The sequence below is a fragment of the Motacilla alba genome, chromosome 11 (genome assembly GCF_015832195.1).
Source record: "Motacilla alba alba isolate MOTALB_02 chromosome 11, Motacilla_alba_V1.0_pri, whole genome shotgun sequence".
NCBI lineage: Eukaryota > Metazoa > Chordata > Aves > Passeriformes > Motacillidae > Motacilla > Motacilla alba.
In genome coordinates, this window is record NC_052026.1 from 174031 (window position 1) to 193298 (window position 19268).

Below are 19268 nucleotides of genomic sequence, written 5' to 3' on the forward strand. Positions count from 1 at the left end.
CTGTCCTGAAAATCAGCTCTATCTGCCTTCAGGCTGGGGAAGGCATAGCCACAGACTCGTCCGCTGAGGCCAGGTTTGCACACAAAGCTCCCATCAACAGAGGGGGAAGGAGGAAATTTTGGGGGTGTGGTGCAACCTCTGGTAAGAGGCAGTGGACACCCATCCTCCCTCGCACAAACTGGCTCAGCTCTAAAACCCCCCAGCCCCAGAAGGCCACATCCAGGGCACATTGCCATGAGGGGCAGCTGAGGGGGGTCATAACCCATCAAAGCCCTCCAAAGTGCCCCCAGACCCATTCCTGAGGCCTTGCACCAGATGACTGCATGGCATGCAAAGTAACACAACAGACCTGAAAATCCACAACCCAATTCATGGCAGACTCAAAGGATATACGGATGCTAAAGATTTTACATTTTTCAAAAGTAGCAAGAGACAGAGCCAAACTTGCCCCACCCCAGGGAGGTACCTGGGCTCTCCCACCTTGCCCAAATCTGCATTAATCCGTTGGAGTCTTACATTTTGTGAGACCTCACCACAGAGAAGACCAGAAGAGCATTGAATGGTATGGGATGGGATCCAAGGAATGGTGATATTTTCTACTAAATCTGTCTCTGTCACTTTCTTTCTTCCCCCTTCCCAGCCCTTTCCCTTCCCCCTCCTCCTTTTCCAATTTCTTTCTCCCTCTCTCTTCCTCACATTTACTGTTACATAAAATCCAGACTATTGACTGTGGCCTATGGTCTCATTTTGCACCTTAATTCAGGGGCATCTCCTTCATAATTTTAATAACCAGATCATAACAACCCACTGAAATTCAAACAGAACTCACTCACCTAGAAGTAGTTTAAAGAAATACTATAGGAAAAATGTATAGACTAGTATGTTTAGGAAATGTTGCATTTCTTCAGTGAGAAAAAAGCACCATCAGTAGACCACATATTGTTCATCCCCTCAGCTGTACATGCCACCGAGCTGAAGACTGGCATTATCCCATCCTGTATTTATTTCCCTTTGGCATTCTCTTTCAGAGCACAGATGTGACAAACCCAGAAAGCACAACTTGAGTCAGTCTTTACCTTCAAACGAAATTCAGGACTCCCTGGCAGAAACCAATGTTCTGCGAGTTTAGGAGTCCCTGGTAAAGACCAATGCTTTGCGAGTTCAGCAGTTGCTCACAGAGACCAACTCTCCGTGAATTCACAGAGCTCGCTCGCAAAAGCCACCGTTGCGAACAATTCCTGTGGCGAGTGGCCGAGTGCCGCCGCCTACAGACGCCGAAGCTGCGAACGAGCAGTCGGGGCCGAGCTCCGGGCGCTGAGGCCGCTGCGCCGTCACAGACGCTGCGGGCCCGGGCGCGGTCACCCGGCAACCGCGGCACCGAGCACGGGGCCGGGCCGGGCCGGGCCGCTGGGGCCTGGGGGCCGGGGCGGTGGCGCTGGGCGGGCCTCAGTGCCGCCTCGTTCCGCCTCGATCCGCCTGCGTCCCCGCTCGGTCCCCGCCTGTTGCAGCCCCGCTGCCCCTCGCTCCCCGGGCACAGCGCGGTGAATTGGCTCCCGGGCCCGGAGCGTGACGGGCCCGGCAGCAGCGCTCGGTGCCGCCAGAGCCTCGGCCCCAGCTCCGGGCTGCTCCTCCACAGCGGGAGGAACCCAGGGTCTCAACAGTTCGTGTTCAGCGCATAGTACAATTGGGAATCAGCCAGCTGCAGCTCCCGGGCGCTAACATTTAGCTTCTCGTTCTTCGTAGGGACACACAAGTAGCAAAAGGAATTTCCTGGTGTAATATTTATCACCTAATCTTCAGCCAGGAATTAGTGCTCCAGAAGAGAGATGTTATCACATCCTGTATTTCTCTTTGGCATTCTCTTTCAGAATACAGATGTGCTAAAAGAAAAAAAAAAGAGTACAATATTTATCAATCACTATCTTCGAATGAAATGCAACACTTGATTTTCAGTTTGAATTGCCAGCATTGCAATAAAAACACACTAGCACAATAATTGTTGCGAGTTTCCTGCTTGCAGTAAACTTGAGATTTTAATATTCTTTCCAAGTTTATCTGTAATATATATGATGCCTTAGGTTTCAGAGTTTACATTTTTCAGATTCTGTGCTGCTTTAGTGTGTAGTTCTGAATTTCATATTACAGGATGGTGAGCTCTCTTCACAGAGCAGGGAGACAAAACAATTCCTTCTCTATCTGGGGACCAAGGACAAATGATCCAAATCTCAGGCCCAAGAGCACAACCAACGTGGGCTGAAGAGAGAAAAACAAGAAGGATGGGAGTGCCTGGGCTAAAGCTGGAATGGGACAATGAACTGCAAGGTGCAAATGGAGCAGAACTGATCAAAGTGAGAGACCCTGTGAGCAGTTGTGCATTTTGGGACCATTTTGGTTCATCTTGGGTGTAGCCCTGGCTGGGCTCTTGTGCTGCCCAAGGTGGATCTATTGAGGCCTTTAATAAATACATACTTTTTTCTTTAAACCCATTTAGTTCTAGGTCAGCCTTCACAAGGCATCATATATGTTTATATATTCTGAAGAATTTAGGCTTGTTAAACTACTGCATTCGCCTTCATGCTGCTGAGCAATAGCACAGATTTTGTGTCTTTAGCAGAACTGGTTTGTCTTAGTAAAAAGACTTAGAAGTGAAAAACTTTACGAGTTAACTAGAATTAGGGAAGGACATTTGAAAACAGATCAACCCTATTAATTTAAGATGTTTCCAAGTCTACTACTCTGTGCAGCCTAAGGAAGCTGTACTTGAATAAGGGAAGAGAGACCTTGCAGCCATGTTATCTATAAGTGTGTGGAAAACCTTCACACAGAGCCCCTGCACGGCCGCTTTAAAGACTTGGCGACAGAAGAGCAACACAGGGTTGAATTAAGACAGACAAATATCCAATTAAAGTCAAATTACAAGTTATTTTATTTTCATATTGGGCCACAGATTGTATGCTGCTCACCATCCTTGGGGTTCAGAGTGTCCTGCAGCATGGCTGAGCCATGAGACTTGTGGAGTAGAATTATAAAAAGGTAAAGCACAAACATTTCTTATGCACCTATATTGCATAACAAACTTGGCACCTTAAAAATGGTTTTGCTCTTTTAATGGAAGTTTATAGCTGGAATTGAAGATTTTTTTATTGTTGAGAAGCTCTGAGTAGAAGCGAATATTCTTGCTGGGTACCTGTGATAGGTGGGTGCCTGATACCTGGCAGTGGAGGAACTTACATGTACTTACATTTAAATCTCTGAAGTATTCATTATAGTCAAGAGCATATCCAACCACAAATTTATCTGGAATTTCAAAGCCTGTATCTGCAAGAAAATACAGTTCTTTTTAAAATTCAGTGGTGTAAGTAGCTTTTAAATGCACAGTTGGAATTCAACACATACTTGAGCTGAGAGTAATAAGCATTATCTCTTTCAGGGTGCTTTCTTAAGAATCTGAGCTGTAAATTGATGACAGAGGTTAGAATCTAAACCATTCCCATCAGTCAGTAATATAATTTAGGTGTTCAGAGAATTATTTTTATTAACAAAATAATTGTTTAAAACTTTGTTATGTGTTAGTCCTGGGAGTGGAGAAAATGAGTGAGATTTTACTTGAGTGAAAGTAGATGAAGTGTGATTCAGTAGGACTTTTCAGTTTGGAAACAAGGCAACTTTAATAATGCCAAATGTCAAAATAAACGCCCTCTGGGGTCAAAGCAGAGCAAAACACAGTTAAGGTTTGATTATATTTCTGCTATCTAAATAGTTAAATTTGTGTATCAAGTAGCTAAATCTGCACTCGGGAAAAAAAGAAGGTGGTCATGAGGCCTCAGGATGGTGTAGCTGATCATTAGTTCACAAGTTTTTATGCAGTTTCTCCCCATTTCTCTTGGCCTTCATGAAACCTGTGTGCCAGTTGTCAGATGTGCTGCCTGAAGTGAAATTGCAAGACTGTGTTTTGGAAAATACAAAAAAAAAAAGCTAGAAAAACATGATACTTACAGTCTGGTCTGTAACCTGGACTCTGACACGTCCTTTTAACAAGCAGGCTGTAAGTCAGAGCAGAGAAGGTTTGTTTTTAAAATATGTGTTTCTCTAAGTTGTAGACTTCCCTTCTGCCACGCCTCTCCATAAATTTCTAAAATCATGCACTTAAAACAATAAGATTATTGCACAGTCTTGTAGTGGAGGGAGAAGCAAAGGCTCTGATCCAGGTCTGAGAGGCTGGACTTTGTATTCAGTTCCCTTCAATGCTGTGTCTCAGATCTTTGCCCTTCATGCAGCAATGCCTCAGCCCACTAGAATAGCACAGAGGGGGAAGCATGTCCAAGTGGCTGGTAATGATTTTAGTGGGGAGGGAGGGAAGGAGAAAAGGACAATGTCTTCTGCAAAATTACATCTATTCTTGGTTCGCTTCAGAAGAAACTGAGAACTTCCTGGACAGTCACTAGAAGGACTGTCTGAATAACTGCTGCTTAAAGCAACTGTTATTATAAAGCATTGTGGTTACTTGACAGACACAGGGATATTCCATAAAATTTCCTTTTAGAGGTCTACTAAAAGCAGATCTAGAATGCTACTTGAAGTCATCTTTCCAGTGCTGACAGACTCTTAGATTCTGGAAACTTCTACGGTTGAGAATATGAAGAAATATTCTAAGTGTTGTCATTCTAGTATTGAGGCAGCTTGAGGTGGTGTTAGAAAGCCTATGGAAAGAGATGAATTTCCTTCAAATATAAAGTGAGAAACAGGGAATCCATCAGACTTTATGACTGCATGGAAAGAGCCATAAAACCTTTTTTTATTAATTTGAGCAGTGAAGATGGTAGTGCACAGGTACATTTCCCAGTTTAGGAAGCACTTAATTTTTCAGCAGCTGGATAAGGATTACTTCCTGCATTTGCTTCCTCACCCCCAAACTTCAAGCTAGACAAGCACCTGTCAGCATACACTGACTATTCACCCAAATGATTTGAATATGTTAGTGGGTATATCCTTGTACCTTACAACTTTTACCATCCTTGGTTTCTTGTCTTTTATTTTTGAAAGCAGTGCTTTCATTGTTCTACCAGTCTCAATAATGTCCTGAAAGAGATAAAAAAAATAAATTATTCTTGAAGTTTGAAAGGAAAACCAGACTGTCAGTGGATTAAGTTAGAGCATAACAATCTGGCAGCCCAGTAACATAATTAATTATTATTTTATATGTAATATGTATTAATTTGAAAAGAAGGGAGAAAAAATCCATGTCATTCCACCCCTTGTTCAGTCATTACTTACCTCTACTACTAACACATTCTGGAAGAGATTACGTAGGGAAAGAAGGAAACAAAAGAAAAGAAAATACTTAAATGCCAATTTTCAGCAAATTATACAGCCAAGAAAAGCACACTAAAGCCCTCAGTTTAAGGAAGTTGCACTGATTTTCAAAGGAGATTGTTGCTTGAACTACTGACTTTACTTTGGTACTTTCTGAAGAGTCTCTCTGTAAGTATTAATGAAAGCTTAAAACATGGTGATAAAGGCACCTATGTCAGGTCTATACATTGCTCTCTGTGTAGCACTAGTGTTCTAGAGCCACACAGAATGTCTCAGTTTAGTATGGTTCATTTCTGGGTGTTCTGGGATAAAATGGGGAATAGGATCTTTGGGAGCAGTCGTCACTGATTACTTCAAGTTTCCACTGAGATCAGTGGGAATTACTCACTTTTTCAAAGCCCAGCAATTTAAATCAGTGTTAAGTGTTAAATCAGTGTTAAATGGGAAGTATGCAGTATCAAAATCTTAATAAAAATGGTTTTTCTGGAAAATACACAAGAACAGTTGTTTCCCTTCAAAAGCTGAAGATGCTAATTTGTACCTTCCCATTTAGTGTAGACAGTTCCTCTCCCACAAAACTGATTTTTTCTGCGGGTGAATCATTCTAGAAGGAGAAAGAAGAGATTGAAGTCACATAAAGCATGTCCAAAAGTGTTATCCTGTATTTGTTTGAAAGATGTGCTGCTCTTGGTTTTTGCCAGAGGATGGAGTTTGCATCTGTCCCTGGCTTTCTCATGTTGAGTGTTCTACTATATGTTTATTTCAGTGAATGTGTAATATCCCCCCTTTGGGGAAGATCAGTAAATCAGTTCCTTTTTAATATGTAATTTGAACAGAATGTATTCATAAACTCAATTTTTGTATGCATAAACAAAAACTACCAGTATTTAGAATGCCAGTCTATGGACAGAGTCAATTTTCCAAAGAAAAGAAAGTTGCTTACACAGTAGCTTTTTATTCTGACAAAATCCACGGTAACAGGCACCGATTTATCACCATTTTGATTTAGTGCTTTTATATGGTCCAGCAAATCAGCAAAGAATTTATAGCCTCCTTTAAGGACACAGAGTGCAACAATGTGATGACTTCCCATGTCTTGCATGATATCTCTAGCCAAACGTTCTGTCCTGCAAGAGAGAAAAAAAAAAGTTATGTTTTTATAGCTAGCATAATTGTTACCACAGCAAGTCATAGGAAAGTTAGTTACATATTTGCACAGCACAAGCTGATTTAATCCATAAACCTTAATATTGCAGGATAGGCGGACTTAAAGGTATTTGAGGGAACATGGAAGCTTAACCGAGCTTGTAGAGGAATCCTCTCCAGAAAACCCCTCTTGTACTAGACTTCAGGACAGAAGTGTTAGGCTGCAGGGTTTCCATGTTTCTCGTGGGCTACACAGGGCAAGGACCTCGGTCTTTTCATTTGGAGGGACAAAAATTGGCATCACTGTCCCTTCTCTTTTCCATTTACCCTCATACCTGTCCAGGATGAGTCCATGAGGAATGAAGACCCTTTCTAAATCTTCTTCATAATGCTTAGGAATGCAAAACAGATTTTTGTTGTAGCCGCTTTCCTCATCTCTTATCTGCAAGGGAAAGGGAAGTAAGTCTAAAACTAGCAACAAAGCCATACAAGAAAAAGCTTCCAGTCTCTGATAGTGTGAAGAAAAAAAATCCTCCACTCCAATAATGTGTCAAAATAAAAATATTTCTGAGATTTTCTGATCTTTCTGCTAGAACTGTTCACAATCTGATAACTCAGGAGCTGGTGGCTGTGTTATGAATGGAGTTGTGAATGGACAAACAAGTACTTTGCCCCAGTCATTATGAGATAAATTCTTGGCCATCATCAACTCCTTTAAAAAGCCACCCAAAACAATAACAACCTCCCCTCTCATTCCATTTGCTGTTCTCAGAGCTCAGTAGCTTGCTTGTGTGGTAGACAAGTGAAAATTAAAATGTAAAGCAAGGAGATTGGGATTACAGGTCAGCATGTGACTTTGAGGTGCTGCTCTGCCTTGATCATAATTTTCCGCTGTGTAAAAGAGAAAACTCTGCCTTCTAAGCATGAATTCACAGCTGAATTTTGACATTCCAGCAATTAGCTGTCTCAGAGGACAAGGGAGATGGCTTACTGCAAAGAAGAAGCTTTGGGATGGCCTTGGGCAGAGGGGAAGCTGCAGAGGGTGGGAAGCTGTTGTGCTGTTTGCCTTTGGAGCAGAGTGCTACTCATCGTGGCTGGGGACTGACCAGGGCTATGTCCCACAGATCTGGACCCTAACCCTTTTTGCCTCCAGGGTTTCAGATTACAGTTCTTTATTCAACATGCTGATTTCAGGCTGTTGCACCCAGAGATGTCTGTGTGTCTAGAAGATCTATAATCTCCATTTGGGTTTCTCTTCTGGCCCCAGATCAGTGTCTTTGGATTCTACCTCCCTTCAAGACCTTGATGAATGCTTTGTTCATTTATAAAGTGGTTGTGCAAAAGCAGATAAGGAAACATATAAGGAAGTAGAAAGAATTGTGAATAAGATTAATATGTAACTTTTAGAAATAAATTAGGAAAATCCCCTCAAATTAATGAGATTTTTGTCATACCTGAAACTGCCCTGCTGTTTTTAAAAATACAGAACTAACCGAAAGAAAAATTCAGAGCTGGCTCAAAGCTTCAGCAGTGAAAAATAGGTTATCTACATACCACTTACCTTCCACACAACTCGGTAAAGCATCTTTCTAAAACCTCAGAGCTGTGGATTCAGCAGTAAGAGCATAAAGTATTGGTAACAACCAGTTAACACCTGCAAACTCTTTAGACAGATGAATTGTTTTTAATTCTCCTTTTCTTTGGCATAGGAGAGATAAGTGCTTAGGAAGAAAAGAAAAATGGAGTGTAGGAAACAGTAGTAGGTTATCACTTGTAAAACTCATGGCAGCCAAAAATGAAATAACCAATTACTGCCATTTATTTTAAATTGGCCACAAATAACTTCCTGCATTTAAAGCTAAAACTGCAGACAGGTGTTAAAGGAAGTTTCAGAGAACAGATTATAATTGCACAAGGCAATGGATATAGAAGCTCATCCTGACTGGACTAAGCATATTCTACAAGTACTCAAAATTGATTTGCCCTAATGCTCCAAAAACATGCAGAATGACCTTGCAGCTGAGCCCTGGGTGGGTGGCAGCAGTTCTGTTCTGCCTGCTTTAGTTACTACTTTCTTCATGGCTGAAGTCAGTGAAGTGAAAGCATAAGTACAGGATTGGTTTTAGATTGGGTTTGTTCGTGCCTCGTTGATTGTGGAGAGATGCTGGAATCAGCTGGGTCGGGCTGGGCCACAGCACTGAGAGCAGCTTAATTAGTGCAGAGCTGCTCATGGCTTGATGTTCAATTGACCCAGCTGGACAGCTCGAAACTGGCCCATTTCTCCCTCTGGGAAGCTGCTAGTGGTAAATACACAGGCAGGGTATGAGATTCTGACTTAATTAGAAGCATCGGTCAAAGACAATGATTATTTAAGACTACTGGAACATATAAACAGCATTATCATTTGAAGTATCAAAAAAAAAAGCACCTTTAAGGATAGTCACTGACACCAGTATTAAAAGTGCTGTTTGTTTTGTTGTTGGGTTTTTTTTTTTTTGATTTTTGGTTTATTTTGTATCCAAGATTCCCATGTCTATTGCATTGTACTTAACTGCAGCTTAAAAGCAGTGATAATGCTCCCTGCAATTTGAGCAGGTCCTTTTGCCTAATCATGATACTGATTGCAGTATTTAATGGGCTTCAGCTTTACAATCTGCTTTTGCATTTATACATGCACAGCATTTCTTCTGCACAGCAAGTTAAAGGTCAGCCTTCTTGCCAAAGCTGAGCTTCCTGCTGCACTTGATGAGTGACAGCACAACTGCTTCAGCTCAAGTGAGGGATGAGTTTGTCTGTGTGGATGTAACTGTGAAATAAAGGTAATCTTGAGGCATAAAGGTGTGGATAGTCATTACTGCTTAAAACTACTCCAGCAGTGCAGTTTTGTAGCTGTTACTTGGTTTAACAACTCTGCTCATTGAGAGTCTTGGGTACAAACAATATCTGCTACAGCAATATTCTCTGTGTGAAGCATTTTTTAAAGACTAATTAAAGGTTCAAAATCAGAACTTTAAGGATTGCATCAGTCTGAGCACCCCATCACCACAGCAACCTGCCTTACAGTCTCATTAAAGCCTTTGCTTAGTTGAATATTGCCTTGGCATGTGCTGAATAATACAGTGACAGCCCATAATAATAAAGCAATCTACTAAACTGTCATACAAAATCATTAAATTTTTAAATAATAAGTTTATAACTTGAGGAATTAGTTGTTTAGTTTAGTTTCAGTCTGATCTGTTCAATTACTGGTGTAAGTTTCTGAGTTTAAGTGGGAAAAACAACACTATGAACTACAGCAATTTCATACAGTAGAGAAATTCATAACTATTGTTTTGTCAGAATGAAAGAATATGAATATAGGTATGTTAAAGTCAAATAATGTCACGCATTTGTAGAAAAGTGAGTCTATCAAGATGCCTCTTCTCTGAAAGCCATCTTTTCTGCTGAATAAATATAAGAAGCAAAGCCTTTCATTAGCCAGTATTTCTAATGTTCTGCTATTTTTGCTGAAGCTGACCTTTCCCCCACAGCCAAAGCTCCCTTCAGGCACATAACCAAACTCAAGGACATTACACTTTCTTACCTGCAGTCCATGAGCCATAATCCCTCTTGAAGGATGCTCTTGCAGAATGAGTTGGTGTTACTACTGCAGTTTGGCTGGCTCTGTTTTAATCTTCCAGTCAGACCATGACTTGCTTCTAAAAGATCAAAATTGCCGTCTTTCCTGCAGGAAGCATTACTTCCTTCTGCTAATCACTGACATCACAATCCCAGGTTTTTACCTAATCAGATTAACCAGAAATAAAATGAGCTTGAGCCCTGCTGTAACCAATGAGAATAAAGATGTGGGGAACGAGGGAGATGCAAAGGAGGAGCTCAAGAATCAAATTAATGGGAAGGTCTTGGTAGAATCTGAGGTGGGGTTTTTTAACTGAAAACACTCATCAGATATTTGGTTGTAGCTGGTGGTAAATCAGTGGTGTATGTGTAAAAGGTAACTTTGTATACCATTTTCTTACACAGTGTTTGTTTACACAATCCAGTGTTGTGACAAAGTCCATACTTTTAAACATTCATGTTGTAACTTGCTGTCACAAAATGTCAGTCAGAGATAAAGCAGACTAAACAAAGCATATTTTTAACAGGATCTTGAAGGAGACGTCTGCAACTGTTGAGATGTGGTGAACCCTGTCTGTCATTCTTCCAGGTCATCCTTTCCTAAAACCAGAGGGTAACAGTTCCAGCAACATGCTTCACATCATTTAAAATCAAATCATGCTGACATTCCCTGTAATCTGATTAATCTACCAAACTGCACTATTATCTGGGATTAACATGAAAGTCTCAAAGTTCTAAAAATTAATCCTACTTGCAAAATGAGCTAAAACCAGCTTGCATGCAACATATTACAGGATGTTCTTACTAGATGGGGTATATTTTATTAATTCAACTAGTTTAGTGTTCTCTTGGTGAGGGAGCACAGTACCAAATGAAAGGAGATTTCTCTTGTTTCTTTGTAGTCTCACAGTTGCTCTTCAAATTGTGGCTGGTGACACTTGGGATAATGTAGAAAATCTGTTCCAATGGATTAATGGGTATATCCACAACCTTAAGTGAGACATTAAATAGTAGTTCTTTTGGGAACTGTTAGTGCCTTGAGGCTACCTGACCCCTATTTGATGTAGTCAGCAGGACCATCCTTCTGTGAATTCCCTACTGTGTTTCCTGTATACTCGTGAACTCCATATGCTGAGAAAAGCCTTGCTTTTCTAATTCCTAGTGTAAGGTGGCCCTTTCTAGCTGACACCTTTGTTGGTTGATTCTCATGTAGTTTTCCACATTTAAACAGAATTTAGCCTAGTTTTGCTAAAATCAACAGCTTGAATGCGACGACTTGTTTGAAGCCTCTTTCTAATCGAGGCACGAATTATTGGCCCTACTTTCAGTTTACCATTTTCAGCAGTCAAACTGATATATCTGCAGCTGCCAGCTTAGCTGTGCCCTGTTTCAAAATGCCCTGTCCTTCTCTGTATTATGGACTTCTTTGTGTGTGTAATCTCTGTAGAGGGAAACCTTGACTACAGATTAGCATTACTTGGCATTACTCCTTCTTGGATTTCTCCTTCCTGCTCTCTGATCAGGCCACTTGAAAATTTTCTGACATGTAATATGTTTGCTTTGGTTCTGGAAATTAGAAGGCCACCTTTGCTGAGTAAATTTTGTAACCCTCTGAATTTTTTACTTTAGGCAAGTTTGATTCCATATTACTCACATTTCTAGAAACTGTACATTGGAGCTACCAAATCTTTGTGTCTCCTTTAGGCACTGTACTCTTAGACCTGACCTGAACTGGGCCCAATTCTAAAGTTCTGTTTAATTGTGTTTCAGAAAAGGGTTATAGAAAATTCTTCTCACTGACTTACTTTTGTGTTTTGGCTGCATGTGGAGTATTAGCTGAGTGGCATATTTATTTTTTAGAGCCCACGTTTACTCTTTCATTAAACTTTAAGCTGGTTCAAGAAGCCTCTGCCTACTCTATTTGAAAACTACTTCCCAGATCATATTTGTTCAAATGAATTTAGGCTTCTCAGTAAATTCTACAGAACCATAATAGTAATCACACACCACAATCACCTGTTTTAGTGTTGAATTCTGAAGTAAAAAGTGCTCACAGGTAAAATGTTCATGCTAAAACAGCCGTTTGTCATTGCTGAATAATGAAAATAGAATGGAGCCAGCTGGCATCCTTGGATGGCTTCTCTGTTGTAAATTATGTTATCATACTCCCATAGGAAAGAACAAAAAAGTTTAGGTGTATATGTATTTGTTCTGTATGGGAACCCTAAGTGCATCTTTTTAAAATTAAGTGTTCTGAGGAAACCAAATCGGGTTTCAATCTCTTGCCCTGCTCTAGATAATAGGATGCTAAAAGAGCCAATAAGTGAAGCCCCTACAAACAGACTGGAAATTAATTAGATCAGCACTGATAGCTTGGTAAACAGCAGCCAGTCCGTACAGAACAACGGTGCTCCTGGCCTTGCATTTATTCCCAGACCTATTGAATCAGTAACTACTTTTCTCAGGGCATGATTTTGCTGTTTCCATACCTGAGTTTGTTGAACACGTTTACATTCTATTACCGTTCGGAGCGACCGGCCTGGAGACTGCCGCGATCATTTTAAAGGTCCTCCAGAAGCATTGTATGAACACTAATAACGCATTTAATTTAATTAATTTGCCATTGGTTCTTTCCGTCCAGGAGGCGAACGCGCGCAGCTGGCGCCGCCAGAGGGCAGCGCCGGCCAGGGGAGCGGGCGGGCCGGCCGGGGGAGCGGGCAGCGCCGGCCGGGGGAGCGGGCAGCGCCGGCCAGGGGAGCGAGCGGGCCGGCCAGGGGAGCGGGCAGCGCCGGCCTGGGGAGCGGGCAGCGCCGGCCAGGGGAGCGGGCAGCGCCGGCCAGGGGAGCGGGCGGGCCGGCCAGGGGAGCGGGCGGGCCGGCCAGGGGAGCGGGCGGGCCGGCCAGGGGAGCGGGCAGCGCCGGCCGGGGGAGCGGGCAGCGCCGGCCAGGGGAGCGGGCGGGCCGGCCAGGGGAGCGGGCAGCGCCGGCCAGGGGAGCGGGGAGCGCCGGCCAGGGGAGCGGGCAGCGCCGGCCTGGGGAGCGGGCGGGCCGGCCAGGGGAGCGGGCAGCGCCGGCCAGGGGAGCGGGCGGGCCGGCCAGGGGAGCGGGCGGGCCGGCCAGGGGAGCGGGCAGCGCCGGCCAGGGGAGCGGGCAGCGCCGGCCTGGGGAGCGGGCAGCGCCGGCCTGGGGAGCGGGCAGCGCCGGCCTGGGGAGCGGGCAGCGCCGGCCAGGGGAGCGGGCGCGCCGGCCAGGGGAGCGGGTGGGCCGGCCAGGGGAGCGGGCAGCGCCGGCCAGGGGAGCGGGCAGAGCCGGCCTGGGGAGCGGGCAGCGCCGGCCTGGGGAGCGGGCGGGCCGGCCAGGGGAGCGGGCAGCGCCGGCCAGGGGAGCGGGCGGGCCGGCCAGGGGAGCGGGCAGCGCCGGCCAGGGGAGCGGGCGGGCCGGCCAGGGGAGCGGGCAGCGCCGGCCAGGGGAGCGGGCGGGCCGGGCGCTGCGGCACCGCGGGGAGCGGGGCACGGCTCTGCCTCCCCAGGGCTGCTGGCACTGCCCAGGCTCCCAGGGAATGGGCACGGCCCCGAGGCTGCCACAGCTCCAGGAGCCTTTGGACAGCGCTGCCAGGGATGCCCGGGGGGATTGCAGGGACAGGAGCTGGAAGATCTCGCTGAGAAGGATGGGCATGGAGTGGCAGGACGTTAGCTCAGTTGGTTGGAGCATGGTGTAAATAACGCCAAGGTCGTGGGTTTGGAACCTGTATGGGTCACTCACTTCAGAGCTGGACTTGCTGATCCTTGTGGGTGCCTTGTAACTCAGAATATTCTGTGATCCTGTGACGGGGGGAATGGACTCCTACTGGCAGAGTGTAAGTTTAGATGAGCTGTTGGGGAGAAATTCTTGACAACAAAGGTTGGTGAGAGCCTGGCACAGGGTGCCCAGAGATCCCTGCAGTGTCCAAGGCCAGGTTGGACATTGGGGCTTGGAGCACCCTTGGAGCACCTTGGTGTCCCTGCCCATGGCCCCTTCCAACCTAAACCATGCCATAATTCAGTGATTCTGTCATCCCTGTGGGTCCCTTCCAGCTCTGAATATTCTGTGATTCTGTGAAATATTTACACCAGTTCCAAACTTGTATAATTGTGGATTACAGGAAAACTGCTCTGATCTACACTACGGAACATCTGACCCATAGGCTCCAAGTTCCGAGTGGCTGCGAAAACCTTAAATCAAAACTTAGCCATTGCATTCAGTGGCTGGAGAGTTATTAGGCAAACTGATCAATACATGTTGCAATGGCTAGATTTCAGTTATCCCATGCCCATCCTACATCTGCTTTTTTTTTGCTTGGCACTTTGAATTCTTAGATAAGACCAGTTGCTTAATTGGTTTGCAAAAAATCTGTTTGGAAAAACCACACTGCACATTCCATGGTAAACAATGCATGTTTACAGTTAAAGACTAGGAGCAGTTACACAAATTTCAGTCTCCTTATGTTCTCCTTTAGATTGTGTAGCTTTTTTGTGTAGAAAATGTAATGAATATGAACCTTCATACGTTCCTAATCTATTTTCTGTCTGGCCTGAGATTTTATTATTTTACTGAAATAGAAAAGTGATAGAAATCTCAATCAGTATTGGATATTTATAAATGTTGTGCATGAAAATGTTTTGGTTTTACAACTCATCAGTAACCCTAGGAAACACAGACTGGCGGATGTCAGAATTGTAGACTACCTGGATTTTTAATTTGAAAAATTCTTGAAAATATCCTGACACCAGTTCATAAGTAGATGAATGATAAATTCTGCAAGCTCAGAAATTCTGATGGCCAGTTGGAGGAAAAGTGCAGTATTTATTAACAAAATCTTTGAGGCCCTAACAGAAATGGTGGAGTGACTGTTTGAAGGAAACCTTTATATATCTTTTGCTACATTTGGTTTGTAGATAGGATAAATGTTTTAGTCTTCTGGACTGTCTATGTTGGAAAGTCATTTTGAGGGAGGATCTGATTAGGACTGGGGCAACAGAGCAGAGACAAGGATTTAGGACTTCTGGATTTTATTCCCAGCTCAGACACACAGTTGATTTACTGTATATCCATGGCCAATTTACTTTCCTGACTGCTCCTGTTGCACCTCTGACCTCCCTCTGCCTGCTTTCCCCCTCTGCCTCTTGTAATCTGCTGACCCCAGTGACTGGGTCTCCTCTGCCCTGGGCTGCACAGGTCCTTGTCAGTTTTGGGGACATGCCTTCCAGGAAGCCCCATTGATGCCATCACTGGTGGTCAAATGCCTGATTTGATAAAAGACTGTGACCCATTTCCTTGCATGAGAAGCTCCAGTTGCTGCAGTTCAATGTGTCTGTGAGCAGACAGGATCTGCTGCATGCCTGCCGTGGCGTGCAGTGTGTCTGATCCCATTCCCCCACCCCCCAACAGCTGGATGGGCTGTTTCACCTCGGGAGCAATGGGTGGTCCAGGAAGCAGCCTGCTCTGCTCTTGGGGAGCTGGACTCATCTCCACTGCAGAGATGTTTAATAAAAATATTTGTTAAACAATGGCTTTATCTGAGTGTGTGATCACAGCTGTTTTATTTTAGCAACGTAACAGCAATAACAATTAAATCCATATTTCTCCTTGGATATTTATTTTCCTGAATTAATTCTCAGTGCGGTGAAAGAATTCGGTGTGAATTGCTGAGTTAAAATAGAACTGCTTGCAGTGGATTTCAGATTGCTTGTATTACCTTAGTATGAGTCTTCTCTTACTTGAGACGTTAAACCAGTATAAAAATACATACCACAGAGAGTCCATGTTTTGAAATATTCTAAAATGCTTTTCCATAATCACTATTTTTAATTGTTAACATCACTCTATTCTGCAAAGCCATGTTTGACTCTTAGGAGAGCTAAGTGCCATCTTCCCATAACAGCATGTATGAAATATGTGGACTATGCATTTTAGCAAGATTAAAAAAAAAATCCCTTTTACAATACCCTGCAACTACTGCATTCAAGTGAAGAGAGCTCATCTCTAAATCTCAGTTTTATAAACCCCTCTATTTCAGTGTTGCCAGTGCCTTCTGTTGAGATGTTCAGTACTGAACATGACACTTTGGTAGGAACTGGCTAAGAAAGATTTTGCTGCTGCTACTTGTGTTCCCTACAGGCCCTGGCTGTGGAACCCACCTCCAGTGCCATTGGCTCTGCAGGCTTGTCCATGATGTGAAAAGCCAACTCAGTACAGTTTCTTAAGACAGGGGAGAGAACAAAGAGAAAGTTTCTGTTACTGATTCTTAGGTTTTCAATTCCTTTGTCAGACACAAAAGATCTACTTTCAACATAGATCACTTTTATCCCCATTACAGATAATAAAAAGTCCTTCCTTAACTGAAATGAAAGGGTTCTATCCTGAATGCACATTTCTATTGGAGTCCTCTGCAGCAAAATGTCCAGAAATTCAGAGCAGTTCACCACATTTTTTATCCTGCATATATACCCAAATTCAGGTAATTGCTTTTCTTTGGTCTTACACAACCTAGATCTCAGAATGGCAGATTTTAAATCTTCTTAACACATATATTTTGCTAACTTAAAACTAAACATGGCTGCTTCATGGCAGTTGATAGTTATCACTGAAACAGGTCAGGAAACTGGAAAGATGATGGAGTCTTCTTATGCTTGTCTTTGGATTACTCTCAAGCAAATCCTCCAGTGTTAATAAATGATATAGATTTCTCATTAAGCCCCCTTAGGCAAATTTTTTAAAAAGTAGTAATTCTGAAAAAGAATACATTCTCAGCACTGATATTTCTGCAGCTGACTTACTTGCCCTTTCAAAAATATTTTGTTAGTGTTTAGAAAAGGTGCAGACCCCAATCATCATTGTAACAAGTGTCTTTGTCCCTGCTTTCCTTCTGAAGACACCATTTTCATCTGGTGTAGGGGCCAGCTTGGTTTATGTAAAATATATAAAGGGGTACAGTTTAAATTTCCTGTCACACACAGTCATGTGGGAAATACGGATTTATCCTATGTAGAACCATACATTTACCATGGGACTACATATGGAATATTTGCTAGAAGCCATCTCATTGACGTCAGTTAGGTTTTTAAGGGATTTAAGCAAATAGAGCACACCTCTCATCATTTCTGAATTCATTAGCTTTCCACTGACAGCCAACTCCTATTCTCCAGTCAGTATGCCGCAGGTTTTCAGGCCTAAGTATTGGAATTACTTGTACATCACCTTTACTCTGACCACAATTGGAAAAATGGGTATGTAGTTTTGTGATTACACTAAGAGAAGTAGGTTATATAAAAGATCCTTCATGAAACACATTGTTTCATGCTTCCCCTATGTCATATAATGGTCTTGATCTGTGGGAAAAATAATAAAACCCAAATATGAATGGTTGAAAATTAATGCAGTTCTACTGTAGCTAATCTACATCTACTTTAAAATGTGTATTCACTGATAGTTAAACTTATGCAATAGTCTGTTTAAAGAGCAGAATTAATTTAATTAGTTTTCTACATTTTAACCCTCAAATGATACTAATATTTAAAAATCTAATAGTTAAGGCTTATGCTTTTTATGTCAAACTGTTTTGCTTGAAAGAGATTTATAAAATCCACATTTTGAATTTATAGTTTTGTTTAATCAAAAATGTTTATCCCATTTTCCAGTCTGAAATACTGCTGTACTTGCACTGTTCTTGTGTGCCCCAAACGCAGCGAAATTAATTCCCTATTCACTCTGATGATGACAGCGAGTGTGCTATTCAATGAGAACAAGTTGGGTTTGTTTCCAGCTCTCCTCGAGGCACCTTGGCTCAGAGCAGAGACCTTGTATGTCACCAAAAGGGTCTCCCAGGCCTATTAATCAGAGCCACGTAAGTTGTCACGGCACAGTGGACACAGCGACTGGCTTTCGCTCTGTTCAGCTCTTCACAAGAGTAGGTCATAATGAAGCTAAAACCCGTGGTTGAATATTAATGAAGGCAATTCATTCTTCACTCCTTATCTAGTCTTTTCCACGTTTCATTTGAGAGTGTGCCAAAACTGACATAAAACTAATAACTTGGAGGGAGCCCCCTTACGTAACGCTGTGCCCTGCCCTCGTGTGACATGGCAATTTACTTGTCTTTGTGCATTGCTGCTGCTGTAAACGTGCATTTCAGAAAGGGCCTCGCTGCACTGACTGGAAAAATCTGACTTTGTACAAGATGTGATGTAGCGGTAATGAAGAGAAACCAGGATGGGAGGCCGCGGGTTCAGATGCTGGCTGAAGATCACTCAGTCTGTCCACAAATCTAAAAATGCAGCACTGTGTGGTAAAGCTGGAAAACCTTTAATATCTTGGCTTTTAAGAAAAGAAGAAACTTAAAGTCATGGAAGACAGCTGTGATAGTTTTGGTCATTTTTAGACATGTTAAATTTTCATTATAGCAATTATTCTTTTAATTATCTTTTTAAACAGCTTCCATTGTAAAACATCACCCACCATGACTGGCTTTTCAAAAATGCCTTTTAATCAGTCAGGGTCCAATTTGGGAAAGCACTCTGCATTAAGGACTATCCCTCTTGAAGGCAGCTGAAACTTCAGGCCTGTGCTGAGGTTTCAGTCCAGCTTCGCTGATGGTGCTGAAGAAGCTCAAATGATTGAGGCACAGAGTAAACTGGAACTGAAAACCCCTCATATGCAGCTTTGCTGCCTCTCATCTCCTAACAGGATGTGTGTGAGAGTGGCAGAAGGGACACCTGTCCAGGTGTCATAGCCAGAAACTGGGACATTGAGGACTTCCCTTTTCCAGTTCAAAAAATTCCACAGATGTGCTGTCAGTAAGAGGCTGGAACAGCAGAGTTTTTGTACAGATAATATGGTGCATACCAGTGAGTGAGTCTGCTCAGGAAAAACAAGACAAGCTCCTAAAAGAAAAATAAGTTTTGGATAGCTAGGGGGTATTATAGTCCCGTCACAGCTTGTGTCAATGGGCTCAAAGCAAAGGCTTGGTGATTTAAAACACACAGTATGTTGTTATGTTTAAGTGTATTAAAAAATAAAATCCATCATCTCAAGCTGTGTTTTCTATCTGGAAGCTAGAAAAAATCAAGGAATTGGCTGCCAGGGAGCAGCAGGGAACAGTTGCTGCCTAAAGGAGACAAGCAGGGTAACACAGAGGCTGTGGTGAGTGAAACAGGT

The 19268-nt window shown here is 43.1% G+C and overlaps 2 protein-coding genes across 2 annotated transcripts in view; both read right to left on the reverse strand.

Moving 5' to 3' along the window:
* LOC119705740 (hydrocephalus-inducing protein-like) overlaps positions 1–1201 on the reverse strand; it is a 41662-nt gene extending 40461 nt beyond the window's left edge. Inside the window, exon 1 of the mRNA XM_038148504.1 lies at positions 1077–1201. The gene's annotated coding sequence lies outside the window, so the exon portion shown is untranslated. The remainder of the gene's footprint in view (positions 1–1076) is intronic.
* LOC119705501 (hypoxanthine-guanine phosphoribosyltransferase-like) lies at positions 986–10195 on the reverse strand. The gene is made up of 9 exons (XM_038148026.1): positions 10043–10195; positions 6795–6901; positions 6257–6440; positions 5855–5917; positions 5275–5292; positions 4997–5079; positions 3997–4043; positions 3242–3318; positions 986–1880 (listed from the first exon to the last, which is right to left on the reverse strand). The coding sequence occupies exons 1-9, from the start codon at positions 10058–10060 to the stop codon at positions 1833–1835; spliced, it is 645 nt and encodes a 214-aa protein (XP_038003954.1). The 5' UTR covers positions 10061–10195; the 3' UTR covers positions 986–1832.
* Between the last annotated feature and the right edge of the window lie 9073 nt (positions 10196–19268).